Here is a 24,326-nt window from a genome sequence, read left to right as displayed (position 1 = left end):
AGCATGGGCTCTAGGCGCACGGGCTCTGTAGTTGTGGCTCGCAGGCTAAGTTGCTCCACGGCATGTGGGATCTTCCCGGACCAGGGCTTGAGCCTGTGTTCCCTGCATTGGCAGGCGATTCTCAACCACTGCACCACCAGGGAAGTCCCCTATTCTGCTGCTTTTGGATGGAATGCTCTCTAAGTATCAATTAAGTCCATCTGGTCTAATGTGCCATTTAAGGCCTGTGCTTCCTTGCTGATTTTCTGTCTGGATGATCTGTCCATTATGAAAGTGGGATGTTAAAGTCCCCCACTATTATTGTGTTAGTGTCGATTTCTCCCTTTATGGCTGTTAGTATTTGCTTTATGTATTGAGGTGCACCTATGTTAGGTGCATGTATATTTACAATTGTTATATTTTCTTCTTGGATTGATCTCTTGATCATTATGTAGTGTCCTTTGTCTCTTATAACAGTCTTTATTTTAAGGTCTATTTTGTCTGATACAAGTATTGCTACTCCAGCTTTCTTTTGATTTCCATTTGTGTGGAATACCTTTTTCCATCCCCTCACTTTCAGTCTGTATGTGTCCCTAGGTCTGAAGTGGGTCTCTTATAGACAGCATATATATGGGTCTTGTTTTTGTATTCATTCAGCAAGCCTGTGTCTTTTGGTTGGAGCATTTAATCCATTTACATTTAAGGTAATTATCGGTATGTATGTTCCTATTGCCATTTTCTTAATTGTTTTGTCTTTGTTTTTCTAGGTGTTTTTTCTTCCCTTCCTCTTTTGTTTCCTTCTCTTGTGGTTTGATGACCATCTTTAGTGTTGTGTTTGAGTTGCTTTTTCTCTTTTGTGTTTGTACGTATTGCAGGTTTTGGGTTTGCTGTGCCCATAAGGTTTTGATATAGCAGTCTTTATATGCATAAGGTTGTTTTAAATTACTGGTCTCTTTCTTGCCTAGAGAAGTTCCTTTAGCATTTGTTGGAAAGCTGGTCTGGTTTTGCTGAATTCTCCTAGCTTTTGTTTGTCTGTAAAGCTTTGATTTCTCCATCAAATCTGAATGAGAGCCTTGCTGGGTAGAGTATTCTTGGTTGTAGGTTCTTCCCTTTCATCACTTTAAATATATCGTGTGACTTTCTTCTGGCCTGCAGAGTTTCTGCTGAGAAATCAGCTGATAACCTTATGGGAGTTCCTTTGTATGGTATTTGTCATTTTTCCTTTGTTGCTTTTAATATTTTTTTCTTCGTGTTTAGTTTTTGTCAGTTTGATTACTGTGTGTCTTGGCGTGTTCCTCCTTCAGTTTATCCTGCCTGGGACTCCCTGCGCTTCCTGGACTTGGGTGACTGTTTCCTTTCCCATGTTAGGGAAGTTTTCAGCTATTATCTCTTCAAATATTTTCTCAGGTCCTTTCTGTCTCTCTTCTCCTTTTGGGACCCCTATAATGCGAGTGTTGGTGCGTTTAATGATGTCCCAGAGGTCTCTTAGACTGTTTTCATTTCTTTTCATTCTTTTTTATTTATTCTGTTCACACTGTGATTTCCACCATTCTGTCTTCCACGTCACTTATCCGTTCTTCTGCCTCACTTATTCTGCTATTGATTCCTTTTAGTGTAGTTTTCATTTCAGTAATTGTTCATCTCTGTTTGTTCTTTAGTTTTCTAGGTCTTTGTTAAACATTTCTTGTATCTTCTCGATCCTTGCCTCCATTCTTTTCTGAGATCTTAGGTCATCTTCACTATCATTATTCTGAATTATTTTTCTGGTAGGTTGGCTATCTCCACTTCTCTTCATTGTTCTTGTGGGATTTCATCTTTTTCCTTCATCTGGGACAAATTCCTCTGCCATCTCCTTTTGACTGACTTTCTGTGATTGCAGTTTCCATTCCGTGGACTACAGTATTGTGGCTGTTGCTTCTGCTGTCTGCCCTCTGGTGGATGAGGCTGTCTAAGAGGCTGGCAGGCTTCCTGATGGGTGGGGATGTGTTCCCGTCCTGTTGGTTATTTGGCCTGAGGTGACCCAGCACTGGAGCCTACAGGGTGTTTGGTGGGGCTGATGGCTGCCTCCGGGAGGGCTCGTGCTGATGGGTACTCCCCAGAGCTGTTGCTGCCAGTGTCTTTGCCCCTGCAGTGAGCCACAGCTGTCCCCTGCCTCTGCAGGCGACCCTCCAATACTAGCAGGTAGGTCTGGCCCAGTCTCTTATGGGGTCACTGCTTTTTTCCCCTCGGTCCTGGTGTGCATGAAATTTTGTGTGTGCCCTCCAGGAGTGGAGTTTCTTTTTCCCCCAGTTCTGTGGAAGTCCTACGATCAAACCCTGCTGCCCCTCAAAGCCGGATTCTCAGGGGACTCCTCCTCCTGCTCCCGGACTCCCAGGCTGGGAAGCCTGTTGTGGGGCTCAGAACTTTCACTCCTGTGGGAGAACTTCTGTGGTATAATTGTTTTCCAGTTGTGGGTCGCCCACCGGCGGGTATGGGATTTGATTTTAGCTAGATTGTGCCCCTCCTACTGTCTTGTTGTGGCTTCTTTGTCTTTGGATGTAGGGTATCCTTTTTGGTTGGTTCCAGCATTTTTTAGTCGATGGTCATTCAGCAATTAGTTGTGATTTTGGTGTTTCCGTAAGAAGGGGGGTGAATCTCATGTCCTTCTAGTCCACCATCTTGAGCTAATCTCCAGAATCTATTCTTCTTTAGAATCTATTCTTTTCCACCTTTGGCAGTACTCTTATGCTAATTAAGTTCCCAGAGTTCACTGATTGACTCTCTGTTATCCAAACTCTGTGATCTCATTTGTTTGATTAGCGAGTTAATTCATCCAAAATCATTAGTTGTTGTTGGGCTTCACTTCTTGCTTAATGATATTTCTTCAGTTCACTCCACTTTGAAAATGGTTCTCACAGATGGATAAAACAAGCAAGAAAAAAGGAATAATAATAGATTTACTTTCTTTTGTTAAACAGTATAATAATATCCCCAAGCAGTAATTCTATTTCCTCCATCTCTGCACTTTTGCTTTAGGTTTTTTACAAGCCTTGGGTCATTCCAAATATCTTGCCACAATGTTTTAGGTGTCTGTTACCATATTGAATTAGTTTTCACATGTTATTTTAAAAATTTAGGCTTATCAGAGAATTTACTGTGTAGTCATACATATCTCTTTACTTTCTCATAAAGTTAGTCATATGACTTATTTTTTATTTATAGTTCTTGTTCCTTCTTCCATTACAGTTTAATGTAGTGCTTTCAAGAACATAGGTTTTGGAATCAGATATAAATTTGAATTTTAGCTCTTCCTCTTAATGACTTTATGTCCTTGTTAAATTTATAACCCTCTCTGAACTAGTTGATTCATCATAAAAATGAGGAAAAGAATAATTGCCTTATAAGATTTTGTTGGGATTTTATAAAGTTAATACATTTAAGAAACTTAACATAGTGCCTGGCATTTAACAAGCTGTAAATAAATTGTAGATGTTATTGGAGTTTTCCTATCTCTAAGGATTTTGAAATCAGCTTTCCTAAAGAGTTAGGGCACTTGTCTAGGTATGCTCATTGTTCCTTACTTTGAATTATAGACTTCAAGATGCTGCTTCTCATCATTTCTACTCTTACTATTTCGATTTAGGTTCAGAAGAGTGATTCCTTTCTTTTAAACATCTTTATTGAGATAAAATTTACATATATAGTTTACCCATTTAAAGTGTACAATTCAGTGATTTTTAGTATATGCACAAAGTTATGCATCTGTCATCAGTATCTAATTCCAGAACATTTTCATCACCCCAGAAAGAAACCCCGTGACTATTAGTAGTCATTCTATATTCCTCCCTTTTTCCAGCCCTTGGAAATCTACTTACTGTGTCTATGGATTTGCCTATCCTGAACATTACATATAAATGGAATTCATGCAATATGTGGGAATTTGTGTCTGGCTTCTTTCACTTAGCATAATGTTCTCAACGTTCAGGTATACTTAATTTCTCTTTATGGCCAAATAATATTCCATTCTATGGATATAGCACATTTTCTAAATTAACTCATCAGTTGATGAACAATTGGGTTGTTTCCACTTTGGGGCTAGTATGAATAATGCTGCTATGAACATTTGTGTACAAGTTTTTGTGTAGACATCTGTTTTCATTTATTTTGAGTATATACTTAGGAGTAATTCCTTTTTTAACCTTTCAAGGAACTGTACAGCAATTGGGAGATTGGGATTGACATATATACACTAATATGTATAAAGTAGATAAGAAACTGCTGTATAAAATAAATAAATTAAATTAAATTTTTTAAAAAAAAGGAGTTTGGAGGCCAGAAGGAGGAGCTCTCTCACCCTACCACTAGTAGTCAGTTGCAGACCCAACAGGAGGAGACATACCTCGCATCTCCAACAGGAAGAAGGTTACTACTGTACTACCCCAGCAGAAGGAAGGAAGATTCTCCTTGCAATAACCTTGCCAATGGGAGACTGTCATTATTCAGCTAATAAAAAACCACTACAGCTTCCAATTTGCAGGGCTCCAATGGACTTTTTATTTCTAACAGCCTTCCCAACTCCACCTTCTCCTCTATAAGAGAAACGTTCATCTTCTTTGTTCTCCAGACTTGCCTGTGGTTCACCATGGATTGTATGCCCCAAATTGCAATTCTTTGATATTCCCGAATAAACCAGTTTTACTCGTTAAAAAAAAAAAAGGAACTGTACAGCAAAGTGAATCAGCTATATGTATACATATAGCCCCTCTTTTTTGGATTTCCTTCCAGGTTCTTTTTTTTTGTTATTGAGTTTTGAGAGTTCTTTATGTAATCTGGATTTAGATTCTTTATTTAAATCCTTTATATGTTTTTTTAAAATTTTATTTTTGGCTTCGTTGGGTCTTTGCTGCATGTGAGCTTTCTCTAGTTGTGGTGAGCGGGAGCTGCTCTTCAATGCGGTGTGTGGGCTTCTCATTGCCGTGGCTTCTCTTGTTGCGGAGCACGGGCTCTAGGCGTGTGGGCTTCAGTAGTTGTGGCACACGGGCTCAGTAGCTGTGGCTCACGGGCTCTAGAGCGCAGGCTCAGCAGTTGTGGCACACGGGCTTAGTTGCTCTGCCACATGTGGGATCTTCCAGGACCAGGACTCGAACCCGTGTCCCCTGCCTTGGCAGGTGGATTCTTAACCACTGTGCCACCAGGGAAGCCCCCAGTAGATGGTTTGCAAACATTTCTTCACAGCCTGTGGTTTCTCTTTTTGGGTTCATAATGCTGTCTTTTGAAGCGAAGTTTTTAATTTTGATGAAGTCTAATTTATCTTTTTCTTTTATGGATTGTGCATTTGGTATTGTAGCTAAGAAAGCTTTGCCTACTCAAGGTCACAAAGATTCTCTCCTATATTTTCTTCTAGAAGTTTTATAGCCTTGGGTTTTACATTTAGGTCCATGATTTTGAGTTACCTTTTCATGTATGCTTGTTATTGGATTGTTAGTGTCATTGTATTGCCTCTAGTTAACTCAGCTCTGACCCCAAAAATTCATGAAATTTTTTAAATGAATACATGAACTTAATTTAGTTGGTAAGGTAAACTCTTAAGGTGAATTTTAAATTATGAGATGAATTTAATACAGATTCTTGCAAAGGATATATTCATAGCTTTTCATAGTTTATTTAATGCTGTAAAATTATCTTCATATTGCCAGTTTCACATATAAGTATTCACAAGTTATAACTGATAAAATGTTGTTAAAATAAAAAGCCAGCATTTACTTTAAATTATAATTTGAATGAAAATGTAAACATTTCTCTGTTGAGAAAATAAAATATGAAATCAGCTTAATATTTTGCAAGCATCAGTAATTAGCAATAAGAGGTTACTTCTTCCCCCTCAAGACCTTCCTTCCCACTGTTGTTCCTCTTTCTGGACCAATTACCAGTGTATTTCATTCCTTCTCCAAGTCTTTGTGCAAATGGCACTCGCAGTGAGGCCTTCTCCTGGCCACACTGTTTAAAATTACAGTCCCTCTCCTTTCAGTAGTCCTGGTTCTACTTCCTGCTTTATTTTTCTCATAGCTCTTTTACTATCCTCTGCATGAATTTTACTTACTTGTCTTCCCTGTCAGAATTTAAGGTCCCTGAGGGCAGTGTTTTGTTTACTGACGTATGTCTATCACCTAAAATGGTGCCTAGCATATAGTACGTGCTCAGTACATGTTGAGTTAGTGAATATTAAGTTATATATGTTTGTCACAGTGTTAATTTTAAACCTCAGAGTTTCTAATAGGAACATATTAACACAAGAAAATACCTTACAATAAACTGTTTAAGATGATTTTTTAAAATATTTGCTATAGAAGCCTTTATTTTTATGATTATTGTTTTTTTATTATTTGCAGGGCTCAGTTTGGCAAAGACTTGGTGCAGACGTGACAGCAGTTGAGTTTTTGGGTCATGTTGGTGGAATTGGAATTGATATGGAGATATCTAAAAACTTTCAACGCATCCTTCAAAAACAAGGATTTAAATTTAAATTGAATACTAAAGTTACTGGTGCTACTAAGAAGTCAGATGGAAAAATTGATGTTTCGTAAGTATGCTACGTTTGTTTTTGTTATGATACCCTTCTGTGCGTTTCTTTAAGAAAAACATTCAGTTTTTAGAATCAGATTCTTTTATAACTTAATACCATTTTACTGTGTAGTATAACTCAGTATTGCTTATCAAGTCAGTCCATTGAAATTCACGATTGCATTGATGATAGAAAAATTAAGCCAGTGTTCTCATTTGTAATGTACTTTTTCATAGTATACATTCAGAAAAATTTAAACTCTCAACATTCAGTAAAATTAATTCAGTATTTTTAGACAGATACATGGGGAAATCAGTAATATTATTGATTCAGTTGCTTACTGTGCTTGGCATTCTGTTTGTGTAACACTGAAATAACTTGCCTAAGGTCACATAGCTGGTGGGGGCAGAAGCACTACTTGAACTTGGATCTGTCGGTCTCTAAGACTTAATGTTCTTAAACTGTGTTATACAGCCTGTTGTTGTGAGGTTCTAATGATAGACCTCTAGAGGATATGTACATTTTTCTTTGCCTGACCCTTACGTTTATATTTATAATAAAATAAACTTACACTGTTAGAAGTGTCATCGATACTTGAGAAATGTCTAGTCTTAAATTTCCAAGTCTGTCAGCTGTTCATATAGATGTGTGTTTAACAGTTATACACTGTTCATTATCTAGTATTGAAGCTGCTTCTGGTGGTAAAGCTGAAGTTATCACTTGTGATGTACTCCTGGTTTGCATTGGCCGACGACCCTTTACTAAGAATTTGGGACTAGAGGAGCTTGGAATTGAGCTGGATCCTAGAGGTAGAATTCCAGTAAATACCAGATTCCAAACTAAAATTCCAAAGTAAGTTGGATACTTACCTGCATTTTCAATAATTTTAAGCAAACACTATTTTGAAAATAAGGCTTTTGTCATGCTTAAAAAGTACATTGGCTGTGGGGAAGAACAGTAAACTTATAACATGTAAAAGCAAAAGTAATTAATTGAATTTTTTCACTACCCAGAGATTAGAATCTGAACTCAACCGATATTTGAAGAGCTGTATTTGATTTATTTTTTGGTGACTTTATAACTAGAAACGTGTATTTTGTTACCCTGGTATAACTGTAGATGAGTGTCTGTGATTTCAGAAGTTGACTGTTTCTTTTGATCTCCGTGGCAGTATCTATGCAATCGGCGATGTGGTTGCTGGTCCAATGCTGGCTCACAAAGCAGAGGATGAAGGCATTATCTGTGTTGAAGGGATGGCTGGTGGCGCTGTGCACATTGACTACAATTGTGTACCGTCGGTGATTTACACACACCCTGAAGTTGCTTGGGTTGGCAGATCAGAAGAGCAGTTGAAAGAAGAGGTAATTCTGAATGAGAGTAGTTTTCCTCTAATGTGTGATTTGAGTTAACACCAGTAGTTGAGAATCCTTTCATTATTGCATTAATGCATTTTAATAACTATGGTAGAACATTACAGGTAAGTTTGTATAATTTTTTACTTTGTATCTTAAAGGAGATCATTTGGTTGCCTGTATTCAAAAACTAGTAATTCCAGAGCTCTTATATTTGGCTTTGAAATATATCCACGTGGGCTGACATTTGCATTTGCTTGTGTTTGTACCCAAAATATATTTCAGTAACAAGCCTTTTGGTCTTTCCTTCTATATGCTTTGTGAAGAATTGCCTTCTTGGGATTTATTTTCTGAACAAATGGTAGACGCTTTCACCAAATGGGAATGAATTTTTTGATAGTTTATGTACGTTCTCATTTTCTGCTTCTCACAGGGTATTGAGTACAAAGTTGGGAAATTCCCATTTGCTGCTAACAGCAGAGCTAAGACAAATGCTGACACAGATGGCATGGTGAAGATACTTGGGCAGAAATCAACAGACAGAGTATTGGGAGCACATATTCTAGGACCAGTGAGTACTTTAAACCAGAAATCCCACTAGGATTTCTGGAAAGCAATGTTATTTAGTAGATTAATTTAAAACTACCTGGTGTTTACATTCTGCGGTTAATTATTTACTAGCAAAAGTTTGAATATGGCTTCTTCATGTATCGTTTCTAGCACTGACATTCTTGCCCATCGTATCATCTGCATTCCATGCTGCAACTAAGATTTATCCCTTTAAAACATACACCAGGCCATTTGCCTGCTTAAAACTCTAGTGGTCCTTTCTGCTACAGACTTATATAAAAGGCCCCACTGAATTTGGCCCTGGTTACTTTTCTGACCTCATCTCTTTCCACTCATCCCCTTTGCTCATTAATTCCCTGTCTCATGGGCCTTCTCTCAATTTCTTAATAGGCTGAGCTTGTTCCCATTTTAAAGCCTTTGTTCTAGAATCCTCTGCCTTCACATCTTTGCATGACTGGCTTATTATTCAGGTCTTAGCTCAGATGTTACCTTCTAAGAGAAGCCTTTCCTGCCACTGCACATGAGGTATGCCCTCCCCTAGGTATCTGGTGCATCAGTAATGATACTAGAACATTTGAGTGCTTACTCTGTAACAGTTTTTCCTAGATGCATGCATTAACTTTAGTTTCCATGACCCTGTGAGGTAGGTGGTGGTGTTCCCATTTTTGAGGTGAATAAATGGGCCGAAGCACAGAGTCAGTGAGTGGTTAGGGCAGTACGTGGTAGGAGTTGAATCCAGGCCATCTCGCTTCAGAGCCCAGGCTCTTAACTTCTGAACTGCTTTTTTCTGTTAAGGTTTTTCTGACTGGAGGCAATTAACTGTTCTAATCTCTCGTATTAGAAGGTAGTTGTTTTTGCCATAGAAACAAAATTACTTCTTGGTTTATTATTTTAAAGGGTGCTGGTGAAATGATAAATGAAGCTGCTCTTGCACTGGAATATGGAGCATCCTGTGAAGATATAGCTAGAGTCTGTCATGCACATCCGGTAACAACATATGCAATTAATGGCTATCTCAAGTTTCTTCTGATTCACAAATACTTGGTTTTTAATTCTAAATTTCTTCCCTTTGCAGACCTTATCAGAAGCTTTTAGAGAAGCAAACCTGGCTGCATCATTTGGCAAATCGATCAACTTTTAAATTAGAAGATTATATTTTTCTGAAATTTCCTGGGAGCTTTTATAGAGGTAACATTTCTGAACAGGAAATGCTCACAGCTCCAAGAATTTCTAGGACTGAATTACGAAACTTTTGGAAGGTATTTAATAGGTTTGGACAGAATGGAATAATCTCATCTATATTTTAAATAAATTTAATATTTTATTTCACTGCATTAATACTGCAGAAAAAAAGCTACTTATAGTAGCATCCTGGAAAATTTTCTTCAACCCATATTTTCATGCTGTTTATGAAAGGCTCAACTTCACTGAATTTATGCTAAGTAGCTTTTATCTCTGATACAGGATTTACTTACATGGATGGAGCTGGACTATGCTATGTGAACAGCTGTGTTTGAAACAAGGTGATCAAGTTATTTTAAACTTGGTTTTCACATTGGAAACAGTCATTAGAATAAGTTAAACATGTATAAACTGAACTGATGTAAATAAAAAATGATGGTCTATCAGTTATTTTAATCCCCAAAGTCTTGGCAGTTAGAGGTAGAATTTGTGTTTAGATTTTTAAGGTTCTAGTGAGGTCTACAGTCTGAAGTATAGTTATATAGTTGACCAAAGTAAGGCAGTATATATACGAAATTCATATATTAAGTGGAGAAGCAATGTATTACAGTGGGAAATTAAGATATGGAAATAAACATGTCTTAAATATTCATTTACTGGTTATTCTGAGTGGATGTCAAGATGGTCCTAGATTTTTTATGACTACCTCTACCATACATTCTTATTTATTACTCTTTATTATTGCTTTTATAGGCCTGGATAGATCTTTTTTTCCCACACTGTAGGACAATATTAAGGTATTTAAAAGGTCATTATCCTTTCATCTGTTTCAGTGATACCTACTAAATGTTTAACATTTATTTTTGGAGAAACAACATAAGGGAATCTTTAATCTGTTGTCTTTTCTTAAGTGGATTGCCAGTGTATCCTGGCTGGGTAAAATCGACTATTTCTTTGAAGAGTGCTATAAAATTATATTTATTGATAAATATTTAAAATGGCTGTTTCTTAAAACACTTAAATAACAAAGTGTTGAATACTAAGTAGACTTTATTATAACTAAATTTAAGAATCATTTCAGATTCATTCATCATATTTGATATAGCATAAATTTTTAAAGAAAGTAAATTATCTTAAGGAACTGAAATATGCAAACCAGATATTCACTTGATTGCAATATAAAGGTTATATATCATCTTAAGGAAAGTTTGGAGAATGTAATTTATGAGCAGAAAGCTGTATGGAATAAGAAATCATCAGTTGATCCATAGATAAAAGGAAAATGTTTAGTAGGCTTCAGGTTTTTATTGATTTATATATAGGTCACATTTTCCTTTTACTTCACATGTCCAGTGCTCTTGATTTGTATTATGGTCATTATAAATGGATACATTGTAAAGACTGGATTCTGTTACATACCTCTGAAAAATATTGAATTTTTTAGTGGGCAGTTAACTTGGTTAAACTCCAAACTCTTGTTGTCTTTGTGCGTGCGTGTGTGTGTGTGTGTGTGTAGGGGGAGGGCGGGTGGACAGCTGAAATCTCTACGCAGTTGTTTTAGCTTTACCTGGGCTACCTGAAGTTTGTGCCATGCACGTAAAGTTCACAGGTCACCCAGAGATTGGACAAGGGATATGCAGAATTTATACCTCTTTTCTGGGGTTCCTCCCCTCATATTTCAGTTGCTGTTGGTTACCCCAAACTCTGTCCTCCGATTCCTTAACCAGTAAAACTTGGCTTCTCTCCAAGTTGCCACTTGGGACCTCCCCTCAGTGAAAAGCTATTAAAAATAGAAATCTCACGCGAGGCTGTTATTTGAGTGCAGCGCGCACCCCCTCTTCTGTCTACTTCTGGTTGTTGTCCAGTACCTTTACTTTTTAAAAATATATTTTATTCAGAGTTTTCAGTTGTTATCTGTAGGAGTGGTGGTCTGATATGTGCTATTGGCCATTATTGGTAATGAACTCTGCATCTTTTTAAAATCTGAAATCCCAATATTATGTGAAGTGCTAATTTATATAAACCTCAAACATGTCCTCTACTCTAGGTAGAAAGATTCTGATGAGGGAATAGTGAAATTTAATTTAATACAAAGTCCTAGCTATAGAGAGACACAAAATAATAGTTACATGCAACTTTAAGGATTCCCATTCACTGTGAGAATGGAAATATACCTGGTTGGGAATGAAGTCCTAGGTATAAGAGAAATTTTTAATGTTCGCTTATTGTTATTTATTAAGTTCTAAGTATTCTCTTGGTTTGTGAAGGGTGGGGCTGTTAGTTGTCCAATTCATTGAGCTGATTAAAATGAGTAATTTCAAAGTGCGACTTTTAGTTGCTGAAAAGCAATGAGGGGTAGTGAAGGTTTCTACCTCTGCTTAATTTTAAGTAAAATACTTATAATCAAGGGGGAAAAAAAAGACTTAGTTGCCCTGGTAGATGAGGAGGTACAACCACTTTGGTAGTTATTAGAATTCCTATCTAAATAAAAGTGACAACTGTGTGGAACCAGAGGGAAGTTGCCTTATTATTGAGATTACAGCCATTAATGTAACTTTTGTTCAGGCCCAGCTTCAAATGCAGCTGTGTTGGATGTGTGGGTTGTTGTTACGTGGTGCAGAGTAGCCTTTTCTCTAAGAAGAATGTGTGAAAAAACCACTTAAGGCCTGGCCTGTTTCCAGCTAACTCAGCTATAAAGTCGACAAAGGCTTGGCAATTGTATTCCAGCTATTTTCTTTATCCTGTGGAATAACTGTTATCTGATTGTGAAATCAAATAAAATTCAATGTAAAACCTGAGAAATTATAGCATCCTTCTGTACTTTGAGTAGCACTGCTCACTGTGCACAAGCAGTAATATCCCCAAACTTTGGCTCAACTTAATTTAAACGTTCCCCTCAGCAGCCCTAGCCCTGTTTTAGGTGGCAATACTCGTATTTTTTTTTTTAATTTTATTGGAATATAGTTGATATACAGTGTTGTTAATTTCTTCTGTACAGCGAAGTGACTGAGTTCTACATATATTTATTCTTTTTCATATTCTTTTCCATTGTGGTTTGTCACAATATTGAATATATAGTTCCCTGTGCTATACAGTATGACCTTGTTGTTAATCCATCCTGTATATAATAGTTTGCCTCTGCTAACCCCAAACTCCCATTCCTTCCCTCCCATACGCCCCCTCCCCCTTGTAGTTGTAAAGGCAACTACAAGTCTGTTCTCTTTATCTGTGAGTCTGTTTTTGTTTCGGTGATAGGTTCATTTGTGTCATATTTTAGATTCCACATATAAGTGATATCATATGGTACTTTCTCTTTCTGATTTATTTCAGTTAGTATGATAATCTCTAGGTCCATCCATGTTGCTGCAAATGGCATTATTTCATTATTATTTATGGCTGAGTAGTATTCCATCGTACATATGTACCACATCTTCTTTATCCATTCATCTGTCAACGGATGTTTAGGTTGCTTCCATGTCTTGGCTATTGTAAATAGAGCTGCAGTGAACATTGGGGTGCATGTATCTTTTCAAATTATAGTTTTGTCTGGGTGTATACCCAGGAGTGGGATTGCTGGATCATATAGCAACTCTATTTTTAGTTTTTTGAGGAACCTCCATACTGTTTTCCATAGTGGCTGCACCAATTTACACTCCCACCAACAGTGTAAGAGGGTTCCCCTTTCTCCACAGTCTATCCAGCATTTGTTATTTATAGACTCTTTTTTTTTAAATAAATTTATTGATTTATTTTTTAAATAAATTTATTTATTTATTTTTGGCTGCGTTGGGTCTTCATTGCTGCGTGCTGGCATTCTCTAGTTGTGGCGAGCAGGGGCTACTCTTCGTCGTGGTGCACGTGCTTCTCATTGTGGTGGCTTCCCTCGTTGTGGAGTGCAGACTCTAGGAGCATGGGCTTCAGTAGTTGTGGCATGTGGGCTGAGTAGTTGTGGCTCTTGGGCTCTAGAGCGCAGGCTCAGTAGTTGTGGTGCACGGGCTTAGTTGCTCCGCAGTTTGTGGGATCTTCCTGGACCAGAGCTCAAACCCGTGTCCCCTGCATTGGCAGGCAGATTCTTAACCATTGTGCCACCAGGAAAGTCCGGGGGCCACTCTTCATCGCGGTGTGTGGGCCTCTCACTGTCGTGGCCTCTCTTGTTGTGGAGCACAAGCTCCAGAAGTGCAGGCTCAGTAGTTGTGGCACACGGGCCCAGTTGCTCTGCAGCATGTGGGATCTTCCCAGACCAGGGCTCGAACCCGTGTCTCCTGCATTGGCAGGCAGATTCTCAACCACTGCGCCACCAGGGAAGCCCATTTATAGACTTTTTAATGATGGCCATTCTGACTGGTGTGAGGTGGTACCTCATTGTGCTTTTGACTTGCATTTCTCTAATAATTAGTGATGTTGAGCATCTTTTCATGTGCCTATTGGCTATCTCTATGTCTTCTTTGGAGAAATGTCTGTTTAGGTCTTCCCATTTTTCGATTGGGTTGTTTTTTGTCGTTGAGTTGTATGAGCTGTTTGTATATTTTGGAAATTAAGCCCTTGTCAGTCACATGGTTTGCAAGTATTTTCTCCTGTTCTGTAGCTTGTCTTTTCGTTTTGTTTATGGTTTCCTTTGCTGTGCAAAAGCTGGTAAGTTTGATTTAGGTCCATTTGTTTAGTTTTGTTTTTATTTCTATTGGCTTGGGAGACTGACCTAAGAAAACATTGGTACGATTTATGTCAGAGAATGTTTTGCCTCTGATCTCTTCTAGGAGTTTTATGGTGTCACAACTTATGTTTAAGTCCTTAAGCTATTTTGAGTTTTTGTGCATAGTGTGAGGGCGTGTTCTAACTTCATTGATTTATATGCAGCTGTCCAACTTTCCCAGCACCACTTGCTGAAGAGACTGTCTTTTTCCCATTTTATATTTTTGTCTCCTTTGTCAAAGATTAATAGGTTGTGTGGGTTTTTTTCTGGGCTCTTTATTCTGTTCCATTGATCCATCTGTTTTTGTGCCAACATAACACTGTTTTGATTACTGTAGCTTTGTAGTATTGTCTGAAGTCTGGGAGGGTTTTGCCTCCAGCTTTTTTCTTCAGGATTGCTTTGGCAATTCTGGGTCTTTTATGGTTCCACATAAATTTTAGGATTATTTGTTCTAGGATCACATTAAATCTGTAGGTTGCTCTGGGTAGTATTGCCATTTTAACAATATTGATTCTTACAGTCCAAGAGCATGGGATATCTTTCCATTTCTTTGAATCATCTTTAATTTCCTTTATTAATGTTTTGTAGTTCTCAGCATATGTCTTTCACTTCCTTGGTGAAGTTTATTCCTAGGTGGTTTTTTTTTTTTTTTGGATGTGATTTTAAAAGGGATAGTTTGTTTACATTCCTTTTCTGATATTTCATTGTTAGTGTAAAGAAATACAACTGGTTTCTATATGTTAATCTTGTATCCGCCTACTTTACTGAATTGTTTATCAGTTCTAGTAGTTTTTGTGTGGAGTCTTTAGGGTTTTCTATTGGGTTGGCCAGAAAGTTCGTTTGGGCTTTTCTGTAAGATCTTACAGAAAACCTGAACAAACGTTTTGGCCAACCCAATAAATACAGTATCATATCATCTGCATATAAAACAATTTTACCTCTTCCCTACCAATTTGGATACCTTTTATTTCTTGTCTGATTGATGTGGCTAGGATTTCAATACTATGTTGAAGAAAATTGGTGAGAGTGGGCATCCTTGTCTTGTTCCAGATTTCAGTCGGAAACCTTTCAGCTTTTCATGGTTGAGTATTATATTGGCTGTGGGTTTGTCATAAATAGCTTTTATTATGTTGAGATATGTTCCCTCTATGCCCAGTTTTGTAAGGGTTTTTTAATCATGAATGGATGTTGAATTTTATCAAGTGTTTTTTCTGAACCTATTGAATGATCATGTGGTTTTTGACTTTTCTTTTGTTGATGTGGTGTATCACATTGATTAATTTGCATATGTTGAACCATCCTTGTGACCCTGTGATGAATCCAACTTAGTTGTGGTGTGTGACCTTTTTATGTGTTGTTGGATTTGGTTTGCTAATATTCTGTTGAGGATTTTTATGTCATAATCAAAGATACTGGCCTGTAATTTTATTTTTTGGTAGTTTCTTTGGTTTTGGTATCAGGGTGATGGTGGCTTCATAGAAAGTCTTTAAGAGTGTTCCTTCCTCTTCAGTCTTTTTGGAAGTGTTTGAGAAGGATCAGTGTAGGTTCTTCTTTGTATGTTTGGTAGAATTTCCCAGTGAAGCCATCTGCTCCTGGACTTTTGTTTGTAGGGAGGTTTTTTTTAAATTACAGATTCTACTTCGTTTCTAGTGATTGGTCTGTTCAAGTTACCTATTTCTTTTTTACTGGAGTATAGTTCATTTACAGTGTTGTGTTAGTTTCTGCTGTACAGCAAAGTGAATCAGTTATACATATACATATATCCACTCTATTTTAGATTCTTTTCCCATATAGGTCATTACAGAGTATTAGGTAGAGTTTCCTGTGCTATACAGTAGATCCTTATTAGTTATCTATTTTATATATAGTAATGTGTATATGTCAATCCCAACCTCCCAATTTATCCTCCCCCCATCCCCCTCTAGTAACCATAAGTTTGTTTTTTATATCTGTGACTCTGTTTTGTAGATAAGTTCATTTGTACCATTTTTTTTAGATTCCCCATATAAGTGATATATTTTTCTCTGACTTACTTCCCTCAGTATGACAATCTCTAGGCCCATCCATGTTGCTGCAAATATCATTATTTCATTCTTTTTTATGGCTGAGTAATATTCCATTGTATATATGCACCACATCTTCTTTATCCATTCCTCTGTCAATGGACATTTAGGTTGCTTCCATGCCCTGGCCATTGTAAATACTGCTGCAGTGAACATTGGGGTGCATATATCTTTTTGAAGTATGGTTTTGTCCTTTATTCCTTCTTGATTCAGTTTTGGTGGCTGTGTTTCTAGAAAGTTGTCCATTTCTCTAGGTTGTCAAATTTGTTGGCATATAATTGTTCATAGTATTGTGGTTTTTGTATTTCTGTGGTATCAGTTGTGATTTCTCCTCTTTCATTTCTTATTGTTTCTTGTGTCTTCTCTTTTCTTCTTGGTGAGCCTGGCCAGAGGTTTTGTCAATTTTGTTTACCCTTTCCAAGAACCTGCTCTTGGTTTTATTGATCTTTTTTCTTTTAATCTCTATTTATTTCCTCCCTGATCTTTATTATCTCCTTCCTTCTGCTGACTTTAGGTTTTGACTCTTCTTCTTTTTCTAATTGTTTTAGGTGGTGGGTTAGGTTGTTTGAGATTTTTTTGTTTCTTAGATAGAAAGGCCTGGGTTGCTATGAACTTCCCTGTAAGAACTGCCTTTGGTGCATCCCATAGATTTTGTATGGTGGTTTTCTCATTGTCATTTGCCATGAGGTATTTTTTTATTTCTTCTTTGATTTCATTGTTGACCCATTGGTTTGTCAGTAGCAAGGTGCTTAGTCTCCCTGTAACTTTTTTTTCTGTGGTTGATTTCTAGTTTCATGCCATTGTGGTCAGAAAACATGCTTGAAATAATTTCTGTACTCTTAAATTTGTTGAGGCTTGTTTTGTGCCCTAGTACATGGTCAATCATAGAGAATGTTCCATGTGCACTTGAAGGTGTATTTTGCTTTTTGGTGGATGTAATGTCCCGAAGATATCAATTAAGTCTAATTGTTCTATTGTTAGGTGGCAATACTTTAAAGTCACACTGCCCTAAAAGTTGCTTTTGTTGTTCTCTTGCCTAGAGCAAGGAATACTTACAGGAGTTTTGGAGATTGGAACAACTGAGCAGCCAGGGAAATGGTGAAGGTAGCTCAGGCTACTTCCTTCCTCTTTAATCTCCACCTGGGAATCCAACTGGGAGGTGATTTTAGGGGTGGATTTGTAGAGGATATTGACCCAGATGACTAATACTTGTTTATAGACATAAGAGAAATCAGCATCTCTGTGAAGGCAATCAGTTTGCTTTTAAATCCATCTTTACAGTGAAAATAACATTCTTTGTTAAAGGGATTCATGAATGCTAAATCAGGAAAAGTAACAATGAGTTTAAGAATTATTCTGAATATATATTTATATAAAAGCACTGTACTTTATTTAACTCCATACAAAATGTGGCGATTAAGAACATTAAATAGGTTATGAGTTTTATTTTGAAGATCATTAAGTCTGTTTTTAAAATGTAGTGATTTTGCTTTGGTCACATGTTAGCATCTTTTCTCCTCCTCTGTTACAAGCAGGTGCTATAAACAGCAACTTTCTGGCTTATATCCTTTAGGAGTGAACGGACTTCTCCTTCCAGTCTTACTAATTCTTGAGCTTTATCTTCTAGATATTTTTGATTGTCCTCATATTTTCTTTCTAAATCTGTGGGAGATAAAAAGGTCTGAGCAGTTACACTACTATGATGATCTCAAAATCAAATACTGATCCTCTTTGCCTATAAGGCTCTATTTAAGTGCTTGAGACAGAGTGAATAGATGTTTACCATTTAAATAAACTAAAAAATTATAAGTCTTAAGTGAAAGAAAAAAAAATCTACCTTTCAGGAGTTGCAGCTTGCTGTTTGCTTGAGCCAGAAGTTTTTTTGCTTCGTTCTGTAGCAGTTCAGCTTTCCTTCTGGCATCAGCTGACTCTTCAGTTTTTTGGGCAATTATATTTTCTACTTTCTTGTACTTTTCATCAAGTTCACCATCCAGAGTCTGCAGTTCCACATTTTGGCACAAAGAGGTAATAGTGTCAGTAGTTACATTTAAGACTGGTAAACCGTGGCAAGTTTGGATGACATTAACTTGCATGGCAAGCATTCTGAATTAAAGGCCACTACCAAGGGTACTCAGGCTACCCAACTTGAAACAGTGGAATCAGATACAACATTGACATGATTTTTTAAAATGAAAGACCCTTAAAGACATGTTGGAGTTGTGGGTAGGTCTTTGGGGATTAGTACTTTTCTATGGAGATGTAGGAGGATGCATGGAGGGAGAGTTTGAGAATTAGGGTTTCTCAGAGGTAGGTTTGCCGAGATCCAAATATTTAGAGATCAAAAAAAGCCAATTTTGAAAAAATGGTAAGACCATCTTGATTGTGACTGAATTTAGGGTTGATAGAGACTTGCTATCAGGAAATCAGAGGGAAAAGGCAGATTTAACAAAAGGAAGGAAGGGCAAGATTGTAGCACAAGTGGGGTTAATGTGGGTTTGGAAAAATGGTTGTAATTCTGTTGATATAGGAATTTCATGTCAAGGGGTTTTCTTATTTCTAATGAAATTTAATATTGATGCAAAATATTCTGTAAGAAGACTACTTGGGAGATTTATGCTCTCAGACCTGTAGGAAACTAGACCACAATGAAGAAAGACACATGTGGCAGTAAACTTTACTTATTGTTCTCTTCCCCAAACCATAGGTGTAGGGAAGTCACCTGTATGTAATGCCTAAAAGCTACAGTCGCTTCTAGGAAAAATCTTGACTTCATGTCAGTTTATAGCACCCTACTATTCATTTAAAAGTTTCAACACTCCTCTGAAAAGTTTAAAAAGGTTTCTTTACATATTTGCTCACAGAAATTCAGAAATTAAATGTGTCTCAAGGATTACTTGGCTTGTAGTGAGAAATTTGGGCTTGAGACTTTTCTCTACAAAACATAGTACCCTCCAGTGAGAAGCAAGAGGTGGTTAATTCCAGATGAGCACAGAAGAGGTGAGATAAGGGTTCCCTACTAGCTGTTGTCTGTTACGAATTCTTTAAGCATTTTCTAGCCTGCTTTGAAAGATTTCTCAAATGGCCAGGTAATTTACTGTTTGCCATAAAGGTCTATCCTAATTGAAATACAAGCTCAATAATGCTTGTTTTAAGCCTTCAGGCCTAAGTTAATTTCATTTTTCTAAACCCTTATCCAAGTTTGGATTTGAGGACCTACATCACGTGTATGGATACTTTTATATCCACTCCTGTTCTTTTCCATCTGTGTCTCTGAAGACTGCTATTTCAAAACAGGTCACTTGGGATGTTTCTGATGAATAACCATGTTGAGGTCCATGTCCCTTATTCCAAGGAAGGCATGGAGGAGACTAGTTGCTCCTTTATCCACATAGCTGTGAAGTTACAAAGACTTACTTACCTTCTTAACATCTTCTGCACTTTGTTTCACAGTATATACTACTTTTTCAATATATTCTGCCTCTCCAGAGTTCTGGGCAGCTTTCCGCTTAAGTTCTTCCACATTTCTCTCTAGCTCGCTGAGGCGCTGGGAGGCATTGAACAAGGTTTCCTCAGAAGCTGCTGTTTCAGACTCGATCTAAAAGCATCATCATTCAGCAAGTCATTAATTCAAGAAGTGGTAGCAAGTGCTATGACTACAGTGTAGAGGAAGATTTAAAAAGCTATGACATTGCTCTAGAACAAAAGAAATTTCAAGAAAGCTTATATAAAGTGCCCAAGTTTAAAATAGTCTCTGCTACATCTCATATATTAACTTCATTCTTTCAGTACTTCTGCTGGTCTAGGCTGAAATTTTTGTAAAATTTTTCCTTACTGAACCACCTCCAGACAGCTTGATGTATTGAGAAAGCACTTTAAGAACACCTGCAGAGTTTGGCTAAACAGTGTTCACAAAGCAGCAGATGTGAGTAGAGGGATAGCCACACAACTTTCTGAAGTATTATGGGTGGAAAAATTATAACTTCCAGTCAATTTTAGTTTTTTTCTATCAACTGTAAATGTTAAACTCTAGTAGCAGAGGTTACAGTACTTCAGAAACGACATGGAAATCAGGAATGTTAAAACTGAAAAGTTACTATAGGATTGTGAGATGGCATAGGTCTGGGAATGTTACAACTGGAAGCTGTAAGTGCTCAAAATTATTTTGGGAAAAAGTATCTTACCTGGGCAACTAGTGAGGGTCCACGTTTGCTCTCATTTCAAAGTATCAGTACTTTGATCAGTAACCGTTGTTTTTAAAGCTAGCCAAAGTAAGCCTGACCCATAACAGAAGAACCAGTTTCACTGAGCACCTAATTTTTCTGAAAAATGATCTTCAAGGATGGGTCTATTCCACAGAATTACTCTGAATAACAGTGTAACTAATGGGTCAGTATATGCATATGCTAGAATTTGTAACTATTTCAAACCAAATGATTCTTGATCTGAGTTCACCCATTAGATAACTTAGAAAACAATTCTTAGGGACTATTCTTACAAGATAACCCTTATAGTTTTAAGTAGGCAAATAGTTTGTGACAAGCTTTCATTAGTGTGGTTTAGGTAAAGGCTCTGTTTTTTCTTACCATTAACCTGAAACATTTCTGCCCACCATTATTAAGTTCCAACAACAAGCCAGATATCACACCTACAATTTGATTAATAGTTTCCATTTTGCTTTTCAAAACAGTCATTTTTTTAAAGTCACTTAAAGTTCATTAACATGTTAACAACACACTGACAAATTTGAAAACCCTAGAGACAGAAAAAACAGTAATTGAAAGGGTTAGAGCGTAGTCTGGTGGGAAAACATAATTTTTCTAAACTTGAACAAGTAGCCTGAAGAAAGGGCCTTAAATTGCTCATAATGTAAGAAAGTGGCTTGGGAACTGTCCGGCTTCATTCTACTGAGAGTAATGGAATAGGGGAAGATAGATGGGCTTTTATCAACTACTGGTAGGGAAAGCAGGCTGAAAAGGCATTTCCCAAGGTTTTAAACATTAGGGGTCATTGGCTTGAGAAGGGGGATAGCAAGTAATAAGAGCATCTAACTTCAAAGTGTATGCTGAGAACAGAAGGAGGGGTTAAATGAGTCATCAGTTTTCTTTACCCAGTTTCATAACAAATGAACTTTCCTAAGATTGGAAGGAATAATTTGCCTCTAGAACTGATTTCTGAAAAGTGAAAAACAGAATTAGTGTGCATTACTTTTAAGAGAGAAGTTTTTAGAATAATGCACTAAATCCATGTGAAAAGTTCTTAGTATCTTTAATATTTGGTAGGCTCTAGGGTATTTTGCCTATAGATTTCCCATGCATTCTGAACAAAAGAGATCATTTAGCTGTAAGAGCTCTATTACGTTCCTCTAAAACTGGGTGTTAGAAGCAGACGTTTTGTGAATGATCACAAAGTTTTTGTTAATGACCATCTCATAAAGCTTGAGGCACCGGTCTTACATGTAGTTGCTTTTGGGCTGCAAAACCTTGCTCTGTTCGTCCTCTGTCTCCAGCCAGAGATGTTCTAAAACTGGATATTAAGTAAGAGTGTGCTTCATACTAAATAGAATCTGTGTGAGTCCTTGAAGGAACAGGAAACACTTTTTATCTTTCTTAGGCTTTCTGTGGGGATGAAAATGAAAGGGGGTTTAATGTTTGTCTTTAGAGTCCTTTTTCTTCCTTGAAAATGACACTTTTAGCACCTCGTGCTATGGGAGTAGTTTAGATTTACTGAAAGGACTCCTTTAACGTTCAATTGTAAGATTTTTCATAGATAACTGTCAAATGCGCTTCTTTTCTGATAAGAGTATATGCGCGTGTGTTTTCTCCCACAGGTAATAATGATTGCAGTCTCTTACCGAAGTTAGCAGGTTCTGGGTTCCTTGGATGTCTTCATCTGCTTGTTTAATTGCCTTCTCTGCTGCAATCTGGGCCTTTTCTGCTTCTTCCAGAGCTTCCTTTACCATGTCTGCAGTGACTTTAACATCTGTTGCACTTTTGCTGAGTAAAAGAATGAGACAGTATATTATATGTGAACATGAAAAAAGTACTTCCTCTCAGAAGAGAGCATTTCTTTTAAAGAAAAGCCTTCCTGAAATGACCCCGAGAGACTCACATGGAGAAATACTTTACTCAATGCTAGATACACAAAGTCCCCCCTAAATGCCATAATACTGTCTTCAGATACCTGGCTCTTTGAGCTTCTTCTAACAGCATCTCAGCTCTGGCAATGTCGGCAGCACTCTGCTGTAGAATAACCTCTACTTGAGAAAGGCTTTCAACTCGTTCACGAATATCTTCTGTCAAGTTCTGTAACTGCTGTGGGGTGCTGGGCATTTCCATTTTCAGTACTTCGTTAGCAACTGCTTCAATGCTGTCCAGGTCAGCACTATCCTCTGTTAAAAGCGAAGATGGTTCACTCATTCAACCACTTATTGGTCATCTCCTATGTGATCAGCATGGTGGGGTTACACCAAGACAAAGGTACTTCCCATTTAAGAGTTTTTAATCTAAGCTGGGGAGATAAGACCTACACACAGGAACAGTACTGCAGACAGTGCGTACTACTGGAGTTGGTTGTAGGCTGGGGTCGTCGGGTAAAACTGTGGAGGGTGAGGAATGGATCAGGTTTTGAAGGATAACAGGATTTGACAGAAGAAAGAACATCTCTGGCTGGAGAGGCAGGATGGGCAGAGCAAGTTATGTGGAAGTTGAGTGAAGCGAATGGTTCAGATTATAGAAAACGATACAGGCCAGGTTAAAAAAGCTGGGTCTTGATTCTAAAAGGCAATGAAAACTTTCAGTTGAGGTTGAAAGATTAGGTAGGAAACTACTGTAAATGCAGATGTAAGTGTTGAAATTCCTAATAAATTATCTGGATTCAGGAAACTACAGAAAGGGAGAAAATCCAGTCAGAAACAAGAGAATCAGGATAGTTGCCTTATCAAAGAAGCCATGGAGTTTCAAATGTCAAATGTGAAAAGAGGTCAAAAAAATACCAGAGTTTAAACTATAAATATGTCATTGATATTTAGGCTTTTTTTTTTTCTTTTAAACTGTGCAAGAACATAAAAATGGAGCCCTAAGGGTTTAAGCACAGGATAATGTATGATTGAATGATGGTTTCCACAGAATATTCCATAAGATATCCTTAGCAAATACTGTTGGCGGCTTAATTAGCCATTCTCCCTTTTTCCTTGCTAACAGCATACTGATTTCACTCAGGTACCAACCTCTAAGGTAAGGTGAGCTTATCAACTCACAGAGTTAAATACTGATTAGCCTGCCAATTACAGTAATCCCTTTCCATTTGTCAGGGACATCTATACATGGGGATGGGACTCATTTCTGGCCAATGAGCTTTATGGAAATGACTTCTCAAAGGCTTCTGGGAAAGATTTCCTCCCTTTAAAAATGATACAACAAAGGAATAGGTGGTCTCTTCTTCCGTTAGCTATTATTGTGTCTTTATGTGAAGTTTGGAACTTTGGCAGCCACCTTGTAACTGGGAGGAGCTAGCCTGAGAGCAAAGCTGATATGCTTAAAATGACAGTAAAGAAAGATGAGAAGTGCATGGATCCTAGAACGATGGAGCTATTCTACTACTGAACTTACTATGTGTTATAATATACATCCGTTTTTTGATTAAGTCCATTTCAGTTGAGAGTTTTCTTTAACTTGCAGCCAAAACTATCCTGACTGGTAACACTCAAACTGTGACCTGCAACATTTATGAGCTGGACCACAAATCCCACAGATTTTCTATTTCTGTACAGAACACTTAAGGTATAGGGCTATGTAACTAACTATAAGTATAATATACTATAAATAATAGGATTACAAAGCTTTGGGGACGATGCCAAAAAAGCTCTACTTCGAATTAAGGTTCTAATCACACATTATATGTAATCTGTAACACGAATTCCAAATTCAGTTCTCATAGTGTATGTTTGACTT

General features: G+C 37.4%; 2 protein-coding genes across 9 annotated transcripts in view; one reads left to right on the top strand and one right to left on the bottom strand.

The window, feature by feature from the left end:
* Positions 1 to 24,326, top strand: part of DLD (dihydrolipoamide dehydrogenase) — a 52,868-nt gene that overhangs the window by 21,371 nt on the left and 7,171 nt on the right. The window contains exons 9-15 of one of the 8 annotated variants that reach the window (XM_082399843.1): positions 6,348 to 6,538; positions 7,202 to 7,372; positions 7,692 to 7,881; positions 8,306 to 8,443; positions 9,340 to 9,429; positions 9,518 to 9,630; positions 9,907 to 10,276. In XM_082399843.1, coding sequence (XP_082255969.1) covers positions 6,348 to 6,538; positions 7,202 to 7,372; positions 7,692 to 7,881; positions 8,306 to 8,443; positions 9,340 to 9,429; positions 9,518 to 9,583 — 846 coding nt within the window. In that variant the 3' untranslated portion in view covers positions 9,584 to 9,630; positions 9,907 to 10,276. Of the gene's footprint in view, positions 1 to 6,347; positions 6,539 to 7,201; positions 7,373 to 7,691; positions 7,882 to 8,305; positions 8,444 to 9,339; positions 10,277 to 24,326 lie in introns of those variants that run through there. The other 7 variants (XR_014246861.1, XR_014246863.1, XR_014246864.1 and 4 more) reach the window with 7 other exon arrangements.
* The window catches only part of LAMB1 (laminin subunit beta 1), a 75,716-nt gene continuing 69,130 nt past the window's right edge, over positions 17,741 to 24,326 (bottom strand). Inside the window, exons 30-34 of the mRNA XM_082399701.1 lie at positions 22,558 to 22,765; positions 22,229 to 22,370; positions 19,796 to 19,972; positions 18,215 to 18,374; positions 17,741 to 18,039 (exon numbers count right to left, since the gene is read on the bottom strand). Coding sequence (XP_082255827.1) covers positions 17,903 to 18,039; positions 18,215 to 18,374; positions 19,796 to 19,972; positions 22,229 to 22,370; positions 22,558 to 22,765 — 824 coding nt within the window. The 3' untranslated portion in view covers positions 17,741 to 17,902. The remainder of the gene's footprint in view (positions 18,040 to 18,214; positions 18,375 to 19,795; positions 19,973 to 22,228; positions 22,371 to 22,557; positions 22,766 to 24,326) is intronic.

Source organism: Balaenoptera borealis, assembly GCF_965194805.1.
Source record: "Balaenoptera borealis genome assembly, chromosome: 7".
Lineage (NCBI taxonomy): Eukaryota > Metazoa > Chordata > Mammalia > Artiodactyla > Balaenopteridae > Balaenoptera > Balaenoptera borealis.
This window is presented reverse-complemented; position numbering and strand designations above follow the sequence as displayed.